Source organism: Rhinolophus hipposideros (genome assembly GCF_964194185.1).
Source record: "Rhinolophus hipposideros genome assembly, chromosome: 2".
Classification (NCBI taxonomy): domain Eukaryota; kingdom Metazoa; phylum Chordata; class Mammalia; order Chiroptera; family Rhinolophidae; genus Rhinolophus; species Rhinolophus hipposideros.
The window spans coordinates 74,053,241-74,066,910 of record NC_138048.1 but is presented as its reverse complement, the minus strand read 5'-3'; the positions used below and the strand labels follow the sequence as shown (position 1 = coordinate 74,066,910).

The following is a 13,670-nucleotide window of genomic DNA, read 5'->3' as shown; positions in this document are numbered from 1 at the left end:
TCTATATTAATAAGGCAGTGAAATTTATTATGATGGTATTGAAAAGTTATTAAGTACTGCATCCCAAGTGACAAAGTACCACAGCACTGTCACTATCCAAAAGCAGTTGCCCATTCATCACCTGCCTTTCCAGATGGTCCTGCATCTTTATCGCTCCCAGGTTGGTGACATCACCTGTTCACCCACTCAAAATTGATGATGAAAGCAAACAGATCTATCTTACTTACATTTACCAAATCAATTTAATTTTTACAGGCCATGGCTTGGTGACATATTGACTGTTTTCCTTAATGGCATCTACCGTATTTAATGCAAGGATGTCATCTTTGATTCCTGGCTCGCATAATGTGTCATTTCATAATAAATTTCTCTAACATATTTACTTAATGGAAAGAATTATGATGGCTTGTCAGTTCTCGTATTAAATACAATGATAATTCTTTATCTTTTTGAGTATCATCCATGGGGCAACAGAGCTAGTTTTAATCCTTCCTGGTCTCTTCAGGGGGATAACGATTTGGATATAAAGTAAGTTCTAATCAAATTCTGGACATATGACTGACCATTCTCAATCCTGGAGCTCCATGTAAGGGTTTTAATCTCACTTTTTTGTTATTACAGAAGAACCAGCTTCTCAAAAGGTGCTACAATTAAAGTAATATATTAGCAATAGCTAACAACAACCATATGAAATGTCGCTACAGAAGGATAACAGCTGTAAAACTGATTTTAATGGTTCATATGATGTTTAATGTTTACTTCTTCGGATTATTACCATCAGTTCTATTTGGCTAGTGCCATTAGATCAAATGCATGTTAACATAAATATGTGTACTATAAAAGGTTTAGATGCAGGGTGAAAGACTAGTCTACTCCCTATCTGATACTCACACGTGACACCCCCCTTCCCCAAGCCTGATTTACAGATGCCATGTCCTGCCCTTTGAGACAAACGCTCCTCTGACGCATGTCCCCATTGCATTGTGCTGCATTTGTGTTACCTAAAGGGAATAGATGACCAATGCCTATAGTCAGAGAGGTACAGGCACCAGAGGGCAAATTGCTGTGTGGCTTCCTGTCTCCAAACCCCCACTTGTATTATATGTATGCAAATAAAATCAACATCAAATAAACTCCAAGTTTGATTCTAAAGACAAAAACTGGAAGGGTCTGTGACAAAGGAAAACTGAGTACTCTAAAGTGCTTATATTTATTTCTTTAGATACCACCACCTAGCCAAGAGAGACCATTGTGCAAGTGCTTTGCTAGGTTACAGAGGGTGAGACGAGGGAAAGATTCAATAGCTCCAGCCCCACGCTGCTGATGTACACTGACAGAAGGGCTTCTGGTTACCTCCTTCTCTAGATATCTGGTTTCCTCAAACAGTATCACCATCGTTAACTTCCTCCCACCCTTTCACTAAAGCTGGACAAGGTCTGCAATGATCTCCAAGTTTATCTTGCCCTAAACTGAACTGATTGGGTCCCAGGCTTAGTGACTCCCTGAGGAGATCACAAGTAGATGGAAGAACTTCACACAGAATCGTTCTCCATCTGTGCTCCTACTGTTTAGTCTCAATCAAATGAGCATAAATTTATACATCAACAACAATATCCTAATATGGTATACTCGTATGTCTCTTTGGGAATCAAGTCCAGGATTTCCTATATCCCTATAATTGAGATGATACCAGCTCAAGTTAGGAAAGAAAAAAAAACCGGAAGAGAAAAAATATGAGGGCAGAGCCAGGCAACCTGCTCCTACATGTAGACTAGGTTCATGTAAGGAGACTCTTAATGCTCATCTATCAAGATGAGCTTACCCTAACTCGGTGGTTAGGCAGAGTCTTGACCTTGGGTGAAGTTTCCAGGAAATCAGGGATACAAGCTGGCAGTGTTGTGAGACCAACAAGAACATCTTTTCTGTGGACAGCTGGCCTCTGTGGCAGAGTGGAGAGTCTCTGCTGGCATCACACACCTGCTGAATTCCTACCTCAAGAATCTAAACAAATGAAAAAAGAAAAAACAAATCATCCACACCTGTGACTGCCAACAAACTGAGGTTTCTGTGCCATGCCAGACACACCTGGGCAGCCTGGGAGGTCAACTGCAGTGTCAGAGGAAAATACCACTACCAGCCAGTTGATAGGAGGCACAAAGGTGCCCACCACTCACGACTCTGTGGCAGGAACTGACTGGCCAATATCCACGGAAAATAAGTCATATTCCTATGACTTATATGACTATGACTAAGTCATATTCCTATGACTATATGCACATTTCCCATACATAAAGAAAACTGTGTAGGTGAGGCAGGAAGAAGAAAGATTTCAGAGCAAAGGTTAGCATCTGCTGGATGTGTTGAGATACTGAAAGAGTAAGAAAGTGAGTGACAGACATTTATAGGGAGAAAGGATTTAAGTTTTACATGACATTATAAATGCAATCCCCCTTTGATGTTTCTAGAAGAGATTTATTTTGTTTTTTAACTTTTTCGAGGGGTGGAGAGGTTACTGGGCTTTTGTTTGTTTGTTTATAGTGACTACCAAGGTGGATGTGGGGACAGAGCCAGGAGTGCAATTTCCAGGCTCTAAGCCTCATGTGGAAAGATTCTCACTCGGGTAGTAAATGGCCATCAACTGTGATTGGATGTCCATCAGCTGTGGCTCGTTGGCCGTCAGCTGTAACCAGTGAGCCATTGGCCACTAATATAACTGCCGTGGCTTCGCTAGCAGAAAATGGGGGCTAGCAAGAGGATGGTGGCTGAGCTGGCAAGCGTGGATTTCAGTTAGCAAGTGGGGTTGGTTGGCTGGTAGAAAAGCAGACGGCAGATTGCAGATCGTGTGGCTTCTGCTTCCTGTGTCTCCAACCCAGCCGCCAGTGAGACTATAGTGGTATGATTTCCCTATCCATGGCTCCGTGGGTGTTCCTTTTTGGCCTCACCATATCCTGCGTTCTTATGTGGGGAGCTGGACTAGAGACTCCACAGGCCGCCCCTCATGACAATGGAACCCTAAAGTACCCAACTTTATATGGGTTACAAAGAAAAAGCAACAGGGACCAGCATCATCCAAAATGCTTAGATCCAGAATGCAAAATTTAGATTCCAAGATGATCAATTAAAAAACTTAAGAGGGTGTGTGTGTCTGTCTGTCTGTAGGTTGTGCAGTGTGGATTGCAGAGACACTGTTTCTGTTTCAGATGACATGCTACAACCTACTTCCTAGGATTAGGTCACGTGGTGCAAACAAATTATTTTTTGCCTTGGGTAGCATTTAATTGGTGTAATAAAAGTCTGGTCTGAAAGTTGATGGAATAAATGCTTAATAAATGAGAGGGTTTGGATCCAGAAGTAGTAGATATCAGGAGCAGGTGACATGACCAACAATCATAGAATAAACTTTTAATTGTTCTTGAACTTGTTTGTCTTGTTTCTGGCCATGAATGCTCCACTAGAAGATATCTCTGAAATTTTCTCCTTTGGTCAGATGGACCCAGCTGTGATGTGAACTTCTAAGTGAGGCAAGCTCTTTCTGGGTCATGTTGTTTACCTTCTATCAGTATGAGCAAAGATCCCTTCCTAACAAAGGTACTGCCAAATTTCTTGTGTTGTACTAAAATCTTGTTATATCAAATATCGACTTAAAAGAAATGACAAATTCACACACACACACACAAACACGTGTCTTTTTATCTTATTCTTTGTCATAATGATAGCTGACCACGTCTTGCTCTTGTGATTTTTTTGGGGGGACTTGACAATCCTACTAATTATTAGGTAGAAAATATTCACTAAAAGTATACAATACTTACCTATATTCAGCATCAGCTACCTCACGAAAAGCCAAAAGATATACCAAAGCAAAAATAAGGATAGCATTTATTTACCGAATTTTCCTCTAACTGAAATACTAATTCATTTTTTAAGTTCTTGGATAGAAATCTGTGTAAGGAAAAGTACTTTATCAAAATTATTGTATGATTTTATCAATGTAAATACATTCTGAGAAGCTAAAAGGTTGCATTAATAAAACTTTTATTTACTGCTCAAATGAAATAGTGTCAGGTGCCCTCCGTGTCCCCATTTCTCCACGCTACCCACCTATCATTGTTGAAACAAATTCTCCCCATATTGCTACACTGAACAAACTTGGGAAGCGAAGAAGTTGCCCCAACTCTTTTATTCTACTAAGATAGACTTGAATCAGTTGCTTCCTATTAGTTCCCACTTCTTTCTTATTCATATTCAAGGGAAGAGCTCAGAGAATAGAACATCCTGACGCTATGGTCCCAGCAAAGTACTCTGGAGTACTGATGCATTAAGAAGAATCTCTCTGCTCCTGGATTGACCAAATCCTAGAACCAGTTGTCAAATCTATTAAAAAAGGACCTTTCCTGAACATTTCATTGTTTTGAACCCATGAGTTTTACTATTGATTTAGTAACTAAAGAGGGGAGCAATAATCATGAAAGTGTGGGGGCAAATAAATAATACAAGAAACTCATTTTCAACTGTTTTGTAGGATACACTAACAATTTACATAAGGGTTCCTAACTGGGAGAAAAATCACCCAATATTTTTTTGAAAAGTGAGTGGCTTACACACAAATTCTAGTTGATCACCAAGACATAGAGTAAAACAAAAGGCTCCTGACACTTGGGGAACTTTTACAAATATTTTTATACCAGACTTGCCCACATCACTGACAGTACTTTGGAAGTACAAAAACAGCAACAGGAAGAATAGACATGCTGAACAACATCGATACATTTCATGGAAGAAAATATAAGATGAGCTCCCTGGTATTGACAGAGCATAGGTGGGTGAGGTAGGGGGACTTCTGAGCTCTTCACAGAAACTAGGGGTCCCTCTTGAGCCTAGGTCAAAACTAGAGATAGTCCATGGTGCTTCAGCAGAGTAACTTCTTTTTTCTTTCAACAACCACAGATTTTGTTTCTACTATGTATGCTGTAGGTTTCTACTATGTATTTTATTTCTACTATGTATGGGAGTACAGATGGATAAAACAAATTGTATCTCCTTTTCTTGATTTCATTATATTCTAAGAAAGTCTATTACATCTTCTTGGACCCCTGTGACAATCATGTTCAGGGACATAGTATTAACTAAACCTCACATCTTTTCTTTCCATTTTCCCAGTTCTTAATTCTTCACAAAGTAAAATTGACTATCCAAACTATATTTACCATCTTTCAATAATATTGCAAAAACTTAATACTTTATAATGTAAGGTTTTATGGTAATATACATTTACTATCAGATTACATTTCTTTTTCTTAACTACCTATTTAAAAAAAAACCTTTTGGATACTTGGTAGTCATCACCTCTATTGGAATCAATTCATTTCAAAATTAAGACAGAAGTCCTCAATTCTTAGTTATCTAGGACTACGAATATACAACTTGTCAAGGACACTTGCTTTCTCATTAATGAATAAATGTTTTTCTCTGAAAGACCAGGTAAAATTCATTTTTGGCTCAAGCAGACCTAGAGGGAACTAGGGGAGAAATATTGCCATTCAAAGATACCTGAGCATATCTCTAAAATTCCAAATTACCCCATTTCTATTTATTACCAAACATACATTACTTGATCGTCAGCCTCCTGATTCTGAACTCAGTTGTTAGGCTTCTTGAAAGTATGATGTTGCTGTTGTTATTTTAATGGATATTCCCGTTTCAGCTAACATATAGATTGCATGTTTCAATAGGTAAGGAATCACTGCAGAACTCAAAATCAAACTTATAAATGTGAGAACTATTTCTTTTAAAATGATATAGGGAGGCACACATTCATTGTAATATCACATTTCAGGATTACATTGCTAGAACATAATGTATTGTCAAAGCACTGCATCAAAATTATTTAATGAATTTCTGACTCCAGTAAAATCTCTTTCCACTATTCCTTCCCTTATACTTAACAGAACATAAGAGAAATTTACTGTCCATTCATGTCATTATTTTTCAATGTCTGAATATGTGTATGCTTGAGGGGATAAAAAGAAAAGCTAAATTCCTACCTGGTATTTTAACTGACCAAAATAATCTGGAGCAATTTGGGGTGAAATGGATGAAACAGAGGGTTTGGCACCTAATAGGTACATCATCAATTGATTTACATCTACCTGTACAGTTTCGTGATGACCAATGATAATAAAGATAAGCAAAGAAAATGTGCCAAATGTTAACGTTCCAAAGAAATAAAATTTCACACTGTTTTTCCAATGACCTATGTCAGGCTATTACAAAATATGCCACCCAAATTACCCTTGGTTTAAAAAGAAATGTATGAATCTCTCCTGAATCCTTGTTTTAATTGTTAATTAGGAAACAATCAGTGCTCCCTTTTCAATAAACCAGAGTCACATAATTAGACTATCCTGGAGATAATTAAATTTCTAGGAAACAAGAAGTGGGAGAAAGAGTAATAATTTATTAAAATCAATCAGTAAAACGTAACTGGCCTTTGTCTTATCTAGTTATTCTGCGCTAGATCTTTATTTCATCCAAGCTTTTGTTGTGGTGGTGGTGGTTGTTCACCTTTATTGAGCATTTCTACCAGGTGGAAGGCTCTTTGGTAGGCTTTTAACATACAACAACAACCCTAATTGGATAGGTACATTTATTATCACTGGGTTACATGTAAATAAACTTATGGGGTAACAAATTAAGTAACTTATTCCAAATCCCTCAACGAGCAGACAGAGCCTTGTAGAGGATCTGAGCCTGGGAATTCTTACTCCAGAAGCCTGCTCTCCTCTACCCTGCCTTGTAATCCCCATGTTATCGCATAATGGCCATCTTTAGAAGGAAACATACCAGAAAACTCTCATTTTGAACCAACAGAATTTCTTTATTATTATTATTATATTATTATTATTATTATTATTATTATTCACTTAATCAATGACTCTAAAGTTCTAAATCTAGGAAGAAGCAGTCTATCAGTAATTATTTTCAGATCCTAGAGACAATCAAGCTCTCCCCAGCCTCTGAAGATCTTTTTGTGAAAAACAAGTCATCTGCATAGCAAAGTGGCAATCGCTGCCAAATTTGAATATTATTTTTAAAGTTTCTTTTTATTAAATCCATACTGGTTTGGGGGAAATCATACATAAGTTGTTTTTGATATCTATGGCTTACTTTCCCTAATTGTATATTTTGGTTTATAAATGATATTTTCAAAAATATCCTACTTCTCTAAAATACAAACTCAAATGATTTTTAAAAGTGGTTTTTAAAAAGTTAAACATGTCTAAAAGTGATTTTTAAAAAGTTACATGTATTTAACTTTTTAAAAATTATTTAACTAGGTTTCAAAAAAGTGGCCCTTAATTGCAATACTATCTTTGAGCTTTCTTTTTTTAAGAGACTACCATATCTCTTTACTTAATTTTAATTACATAACAACTAATGATATGAACAGTTAATATTGTCCCATTGGTCACATAAAAATGCAAGAACGAATTGATTGTGAGTAGTTTCCCTAGAATTGCACAATGGTGGCAGAGGTAAGACTTGATCCTACAAGTCTAAAGTCAAGATTCTAACTTTTCCATGGACCTCCCTCAGCCCCCACTCCTTGCCTCCTACATCATTCATTCATTTTTTTTCATTCTTTCACTCATTCTTTTATTGAACAATTACTTTTCATATGTCTGTGTTATGGACTAACTGAGTCTTCCCCAAATTCATATGTGAAGCCCTAGCCCCAAGGTGACTTTATTTGGAGATCAGGCCTTTACGTAGGAATTGAGGTTAAATGAAGCCATACTGGTAGGGTCCTGATCTAATAGGATTAATGCCATCATAAGAAGAGACATCAGTTTTCTGTCTCTCTCTCTCTCTCCCTCTCCCTCTCCCTCTCTCTCTTTTTCTCCCACTCGCTCTCCCTCTTCTTCTCTCCCTCTCTCACCTTGTGTGTTTGTGTGGATACATGCACCTAGGATTGGCCATATGAAGACAGAGCAGGAAGGCAGCCATCTACAAGCCAGAAAGAGAGTCTTCACCAGAAACCAAATCACCTGGAACCTTGATCTTGGACTTTCTGGCCTCCAGAATTGTGACAAAATAAATTTCTGTTGTTTAAGCCATCTAGTCTATAGTATTTTGTTACAGCAGCTTGAGTTGACTAATTCAGTCTAGTTATTTCAGGTAATGTACTTAGCATTAGACAGCACCACAGGCACCACAGATAGAACACAATTAAAACATTGCACTTAGAGAACACAGTTATGCAAGCTCTCAAGGAAATGTTGCTCAACTAGGGAAGCTAGGCAAACAATTTGAATGCTGTGCAATACTTAAAATTCTTTAGTAAATGGATTTATTGGTGCTACAGTTGGACATTTAAGCAGTACTAAATTGTGACTAGAAAAGTCAGGGATGGTGTCATGGAAGAAGAGAACTTGAGGAATGAATAGAAATTTGCTAAGGATGGGAAGGGAAAGGAGGTTCCAAGGTGGGGAGACCAATGTGCGCAAAGAATGGAGGCTTGATAGAATGTGGGAAGTATGAATCAGACATGGTTGGTGTGGGAAAGAGTGAAGTCAAAGATGACCTGTTTGTTTGGCTTGAGCAACTAGACAGATGGTTATATAAGTTATTATACAAGAAATGTACAAGGAGAGATTTGTAGTGGAAAAATAGCAAGGAGAATACTGGAATGAAGATTGCAATGATTTGTTTAGCTATGAGAGCTGGGTTTCTATTGGGAAAATATTTAGTACAGAAACTGATGCACAGTAGGTACTCAATAAATGCTTGCTGATTCAGGATTTCCTTTGTTCATGCTCCCCCCCTCTTGGCTTAAAGCCTTTATTTTTTCAGTTGAGGGAGTATCAAAAGAGAGGTTCTGCTGGTTAATCACAATTATCTCTCTAACCAAACGGGGTAAATCAGTTATAGTTGAGGGCAAATATGACTTAAGAACAATGAAAACTGAGCATGCAGGAGTAGGGTGAGATGCCTTTGTGAAAGTGCCCTTGGTGATCATGATTGGATTTTGTATTAACTAGGGTAAGAGAAAAAAAAAAATCTAGAGTCAAGAGCTCTCCTCCATGGATAACAATTTTGCTAAAAGCCCTTTTTCTGGTTTTGTTCATAATGCATCTAGAACACACAATCCACACTCTCAAATTAAAGGTAACCATTAAAATGGTGAAGAAAACTGCTAAACTGACAATCAACTGACTTTGTAAAAGAAAGAAAGGGAACAGGTGACCTTTAGTCAGAGTCATGAACTATTTGTAGAGATATCTTGAATTCCAAGCAATAAAACACTACTTGGTTTTGACATAAGGAAAATAAGTATTTTACATTTCTCAAGGTAAATATTTGCCTTCGTATATGTTGAAGACATTTTATTCCAAGGAGAAAAAAACTAATTGTTTTTAAATTTCCTCTAACTGTAAAAATTTGCCCAAGTTCATTGCCCATTCCATAGGTATCTTGTTTTCAAGAGGTACAGTCCTGTATTTACCAACCCTGTAATTGCAAAATAATTTCATTATTAAGCCTTGTTTTATTCCAGGCCTTCTGGATAATTTTGACCAGTACTGCACTTGTTGTTTAACTCTGGAGATTTTGTAATAAAAGTTTAATTAGTTACTTATTATTAGAATGTTTTTAGCCATTATTTTAAGGAGAACAATAATGACGTAAAGTTCTACGCATTTGGTTTAAAATGTGTTCAACTCACATATCAGTTAATGCTACAGTGAAGTTTTAAAAATCTCTTATCAATATACAAGTCTAAAGGCAAGATAGCTAAACCACAACTTTACCAGAGCTGTGGCTAAGAACAAAATTAAGGAAAGATTTCTGCCTTGTCATCATGTCAAATCCAGATATTAACTTTTGGTATTTCAGAATTTTAACAAGAATTGTTATTATAGCATTTTTGAACCAATTTCACAAGGGGACACATAGAAAGCAAACAGACAAATATTTGAAATTAAGTCCTGAATGCACTGCATATATTTATTTTAATTTAAAAAGCTGACCAGATATTCTATTAATGATCATAAATATTAAAAGAACATATCAAATAAATCTAGTTTATCCAATTTCTGTCTAACTGAAATACTATGAAACTGAAGGTTGATCACATGTCCAAAAACAACTTCCTTGCTAATATAGAAATTGCCTACAAGCTTTTCAGATATAGACCAGATTTTTCAAAAATTATGATGCTATGATTTAACTAAAAAAGTTTTCAACTTACAAAAAATGAACAGGAAGTTTATCTAGCTACTGAATCTATACAAAAAAACTTAGAAACAAAGAAGAATAACCTTGTCACCTGTCCTTATGGAAATATAATTTACTTAGACTTTGTAATGAGACAATAATTTCTTATTCTTAAATATTGTCAGACGGGTTCTGTGAAACGTATGGCTACAATTAGTGACTGACTTTCATATTGCTTTTTGCTGTCATTGTTATGCATGAATTATTCATTAAATCAAGTTGACTATAAAGAATCATCACAGAATTCAGGACAGTGCACATATTCTGGAAGCTGTGGAATCAAAGCAGGATTTTCACAAGAGAGGCAAAATAAATTAGAAGAACACAGAGCAAAAGAAACATGTAGCACAAAAGTAACACCACATTAACTCATCCACAAAATGGAAAAAAAACAAATATTTCCTCCAATCTATTCCAAACCACCCCTCAAAGAAAATACAATGAACATATCATATGATGACATCTGTTTGTTTATCCTGCATGCTATACGGATGTCCATATACAATGTTTCTAAATGTTAACTATAAAAATTATCTTTGTTTCCTTTGAGATGTTTTTCAAGTTGGTACTATTATTTGACCATTCATTAGTTGAGTTTCTTTCTGTCATGCTATATATATATATATATATATATATATATATATATATATATATATATATACACATATATACACATACACACACACACACACACACACACACACACACACACATATATGCACCTTTCAGCAACACTGTGTTTCTATCAAGAAGTGACACTGTAAAGGAGGTTCACTGCTTAAAGATCTATTTGAAGGCATTTTGCAATAAATAAAATTTGCTTATGTTATGGCCATTTAAAACGTAAACCCTTCTTTATACATCTGAATATATATGTTAACTCAAAATATATTCTTACCTCCCATCCATAACTGGGGTCTTTCAGGTTTGACCTCTGCTCTCCCACATATGGCCCAAACTTTTCACCCGCTTCAATCTTCCTTTTGGTCCATATTCCTAGTCCCGCTCCAGGCATATTTGACTCTCGAAGTTCAAACTCAGCAGGAATGGGAATATCATCTGGGATGTAGATGGGGGCTTTGTAAGGAGAGCCCTCTTTTGGAGTGAATGCTTCGCTGGATGTGGCTGGAGAGCATGGCTCTTGAATATTGAGGGAGGGTGTGCTGGCTACTCCATCTGCATCTGGCATTTCTTCCAAAGGAATTTCAGGGTAGCTGCCATATACACATTCATTACCTGTGAATAAATAACTTCATGAATTCCTACTAATATAAAAGAGACAAAATTCCACAGCTCAGTAGTCACTTTATAACTTTGTTCTTTGAAGACAAACTAGGGAAGACTATTGTTAAAATATGCCTGCATTATGATCTCTATTATTCACAGATGGGGGAGGAAGGATTATCACCTCTTTAGTTTATCTACAGTGAATCCATAAATCAAATGAGCTAATCTTCAACTGTCAATAATACTCTCATGGACCAGCTCAATCCATCATCCATCTGGGAAACAATCAACAATTTAATTATTGATCTGAATAAAGCAGAGATAAGAAATAAAGTTATGTGAACCTACAAACATACAAACCATCCCAAATTGGGAGCTGATAGCATTTTGCAATGTATTAGAAAGTTATATCGTGAAACAGTATCTTAGACTGAATTGTAGAAGAGTTGTCAAAGATTCCAAAGGCTGCCATGTGCAACAAGGCTTACATTTGTGTGGTAGGATTATTTATTGGAATATTCATTTATGTTTGTTCTTTCTCTGTTTTTCCTTTTCCATTTCAAATACATCACCGAGCTCTTGGTATTTTCTTGCCTCAATAACTTACACAAAGAGGACAATTAAAGTTACTTGAAACTACTGATTCCTCCAGATATTTGTAAAAGCTAAAATCATTAAAGAAATTTGGTGAGTTTTCCAGAAAGGAAAGGGAGAAGAGGATGTCTTGGGATGCAACAAAAAGAGAGTGAATTTCCTCCAGACTGAAAAGAGGGTGGAGAACAAAAGTCCTCTGCATGATGCAGTGCTCTGAGGGAAATGCAAAACCGCGGAGGGGATAGCAGGGTAGAGTACCTGGGAGTGGAGACACTCAGCACTGGGGCTCTAAGGCCTTCCCAGAGCAGCCCAGCCCCACACCCCAAGTGAATAAGTACACCGTGTCACACCTTAATATCATTCTACAACTTATTGAGGGTGTGGGGGAAAGCATAAAGAAGAATGACAGTATGAATTTCCCACCAGTTCACCAGCTGAATGGGGATTTTAGTTATCTTAAAGCAAATAAACACGTTTCTTGTCCACTAGGATTATGGACTAAGAGTCATACCTGATTTGTTTGATTTGTAGACCTTCCTTCCAGGGCAGAACTAAGAAAAAGGGGTTAAAATCATAAGGCCGATTTCAATCAGTGCCATCTAAAAGTTACATGAGTTGCCTTAAGTTACCATTGCAGGGGTTTTAACATAGCCTAGATAACCACAAGTTAGGGATGATATGAAGGAATTCTAGTTTCAAATTGGTGACTAGACTAGATGAGTTTTAAACTCCTACCAACCCTGCAGTTCTATGAATTATTAAAGTCTTCCAAGATAGTTTATTGGGCTAGAGGGTAGGAAACACAAGTTCTAGCCCCAATTCCTTCTCTGATTCATTTTAGAAATCAATTAACTATAACACTCAATAACAATTGCCCATCAAGTACTGACTTCTCTTAAAGTTTTGTGAAATGCAAAGTGATTGTAAGTGCAAAAGTATCTTTCTAATAAAGTACTTGGATCTTGTTTCAAACAATGAGATAATTCCATCCAAACCAAGCATAGAACTGAACTCTAGGACCCAACCTATGAGACATTTGATCCCAACATACAAGGTCATTATTATTCAGGTTCAGTATATCCAAAAGTTTGCACTTTATTATCTGCCCTCAAAAAAGTCTCCTGCCCACTTCCCATTTCCATTAAAAATTCTATTTTTTACTAATTATCTATGCTCAAGGTTCTCAAATAACATGGACATTTTCTCTCTTTCATCTTCCAGTCTATTCAGCCATCAAATGCTGTCCATTCTTCTTGCAAGATGTTTTACCTTCGCCTCATTTTTTTAATCCACATTTTCATTCCTGGATTTTCTAACAGTTTTCTAAATGACTCTCCAGACCTCCAGCCTCTTGCAGTATCCCTCAACACTGAGCCAGTATTTATCTTACTAGCATACCTGTTTTCCTGTACTATAATCTCCAATAACTCCCAGTATTTGCAGGTAAAATCTAAAGTTCTCAGTCTTGGAATAAAATCTCTATTATTTTATAAAAACCACTTTCTCTCTGATTCCCAACACTCTTCAATAGGAGGCCCCAGGCTAGAATAAGCTTAACTCTGTCTTCTAAGCTC

The 13,670-nt window shown here is 36.7% G+C and overlaps 1 protein-coding gene across 19 annotated transcripts in view; it reads right to left on the bottom strand.

Annotated features, from left to right (window-relative positions):
• MECOM (MDS1 and EVI1 complex locus) overlaps nucleotides 1-13,670 on the bottom strand; it is a 540,874-nt gene that overhangs the window by 263,100 nt on the left and 264,104 nt on the right. For all 19 annotated transcript variants that reach the window (XM_081072912.1, XM_081072904.1, XM_081072908.1 and 16 more), the window contains one exon: nucleotides 11,174-11,511. In XM_081072912.1, the coding sequence (XP_080929038.1) occupies nucleotides 11,174-11,511 (338 nt within the window). The remainder of the gene's footprint in view (nucleotides 1-11,173; nucleotides 11,512-13,670) is intronic.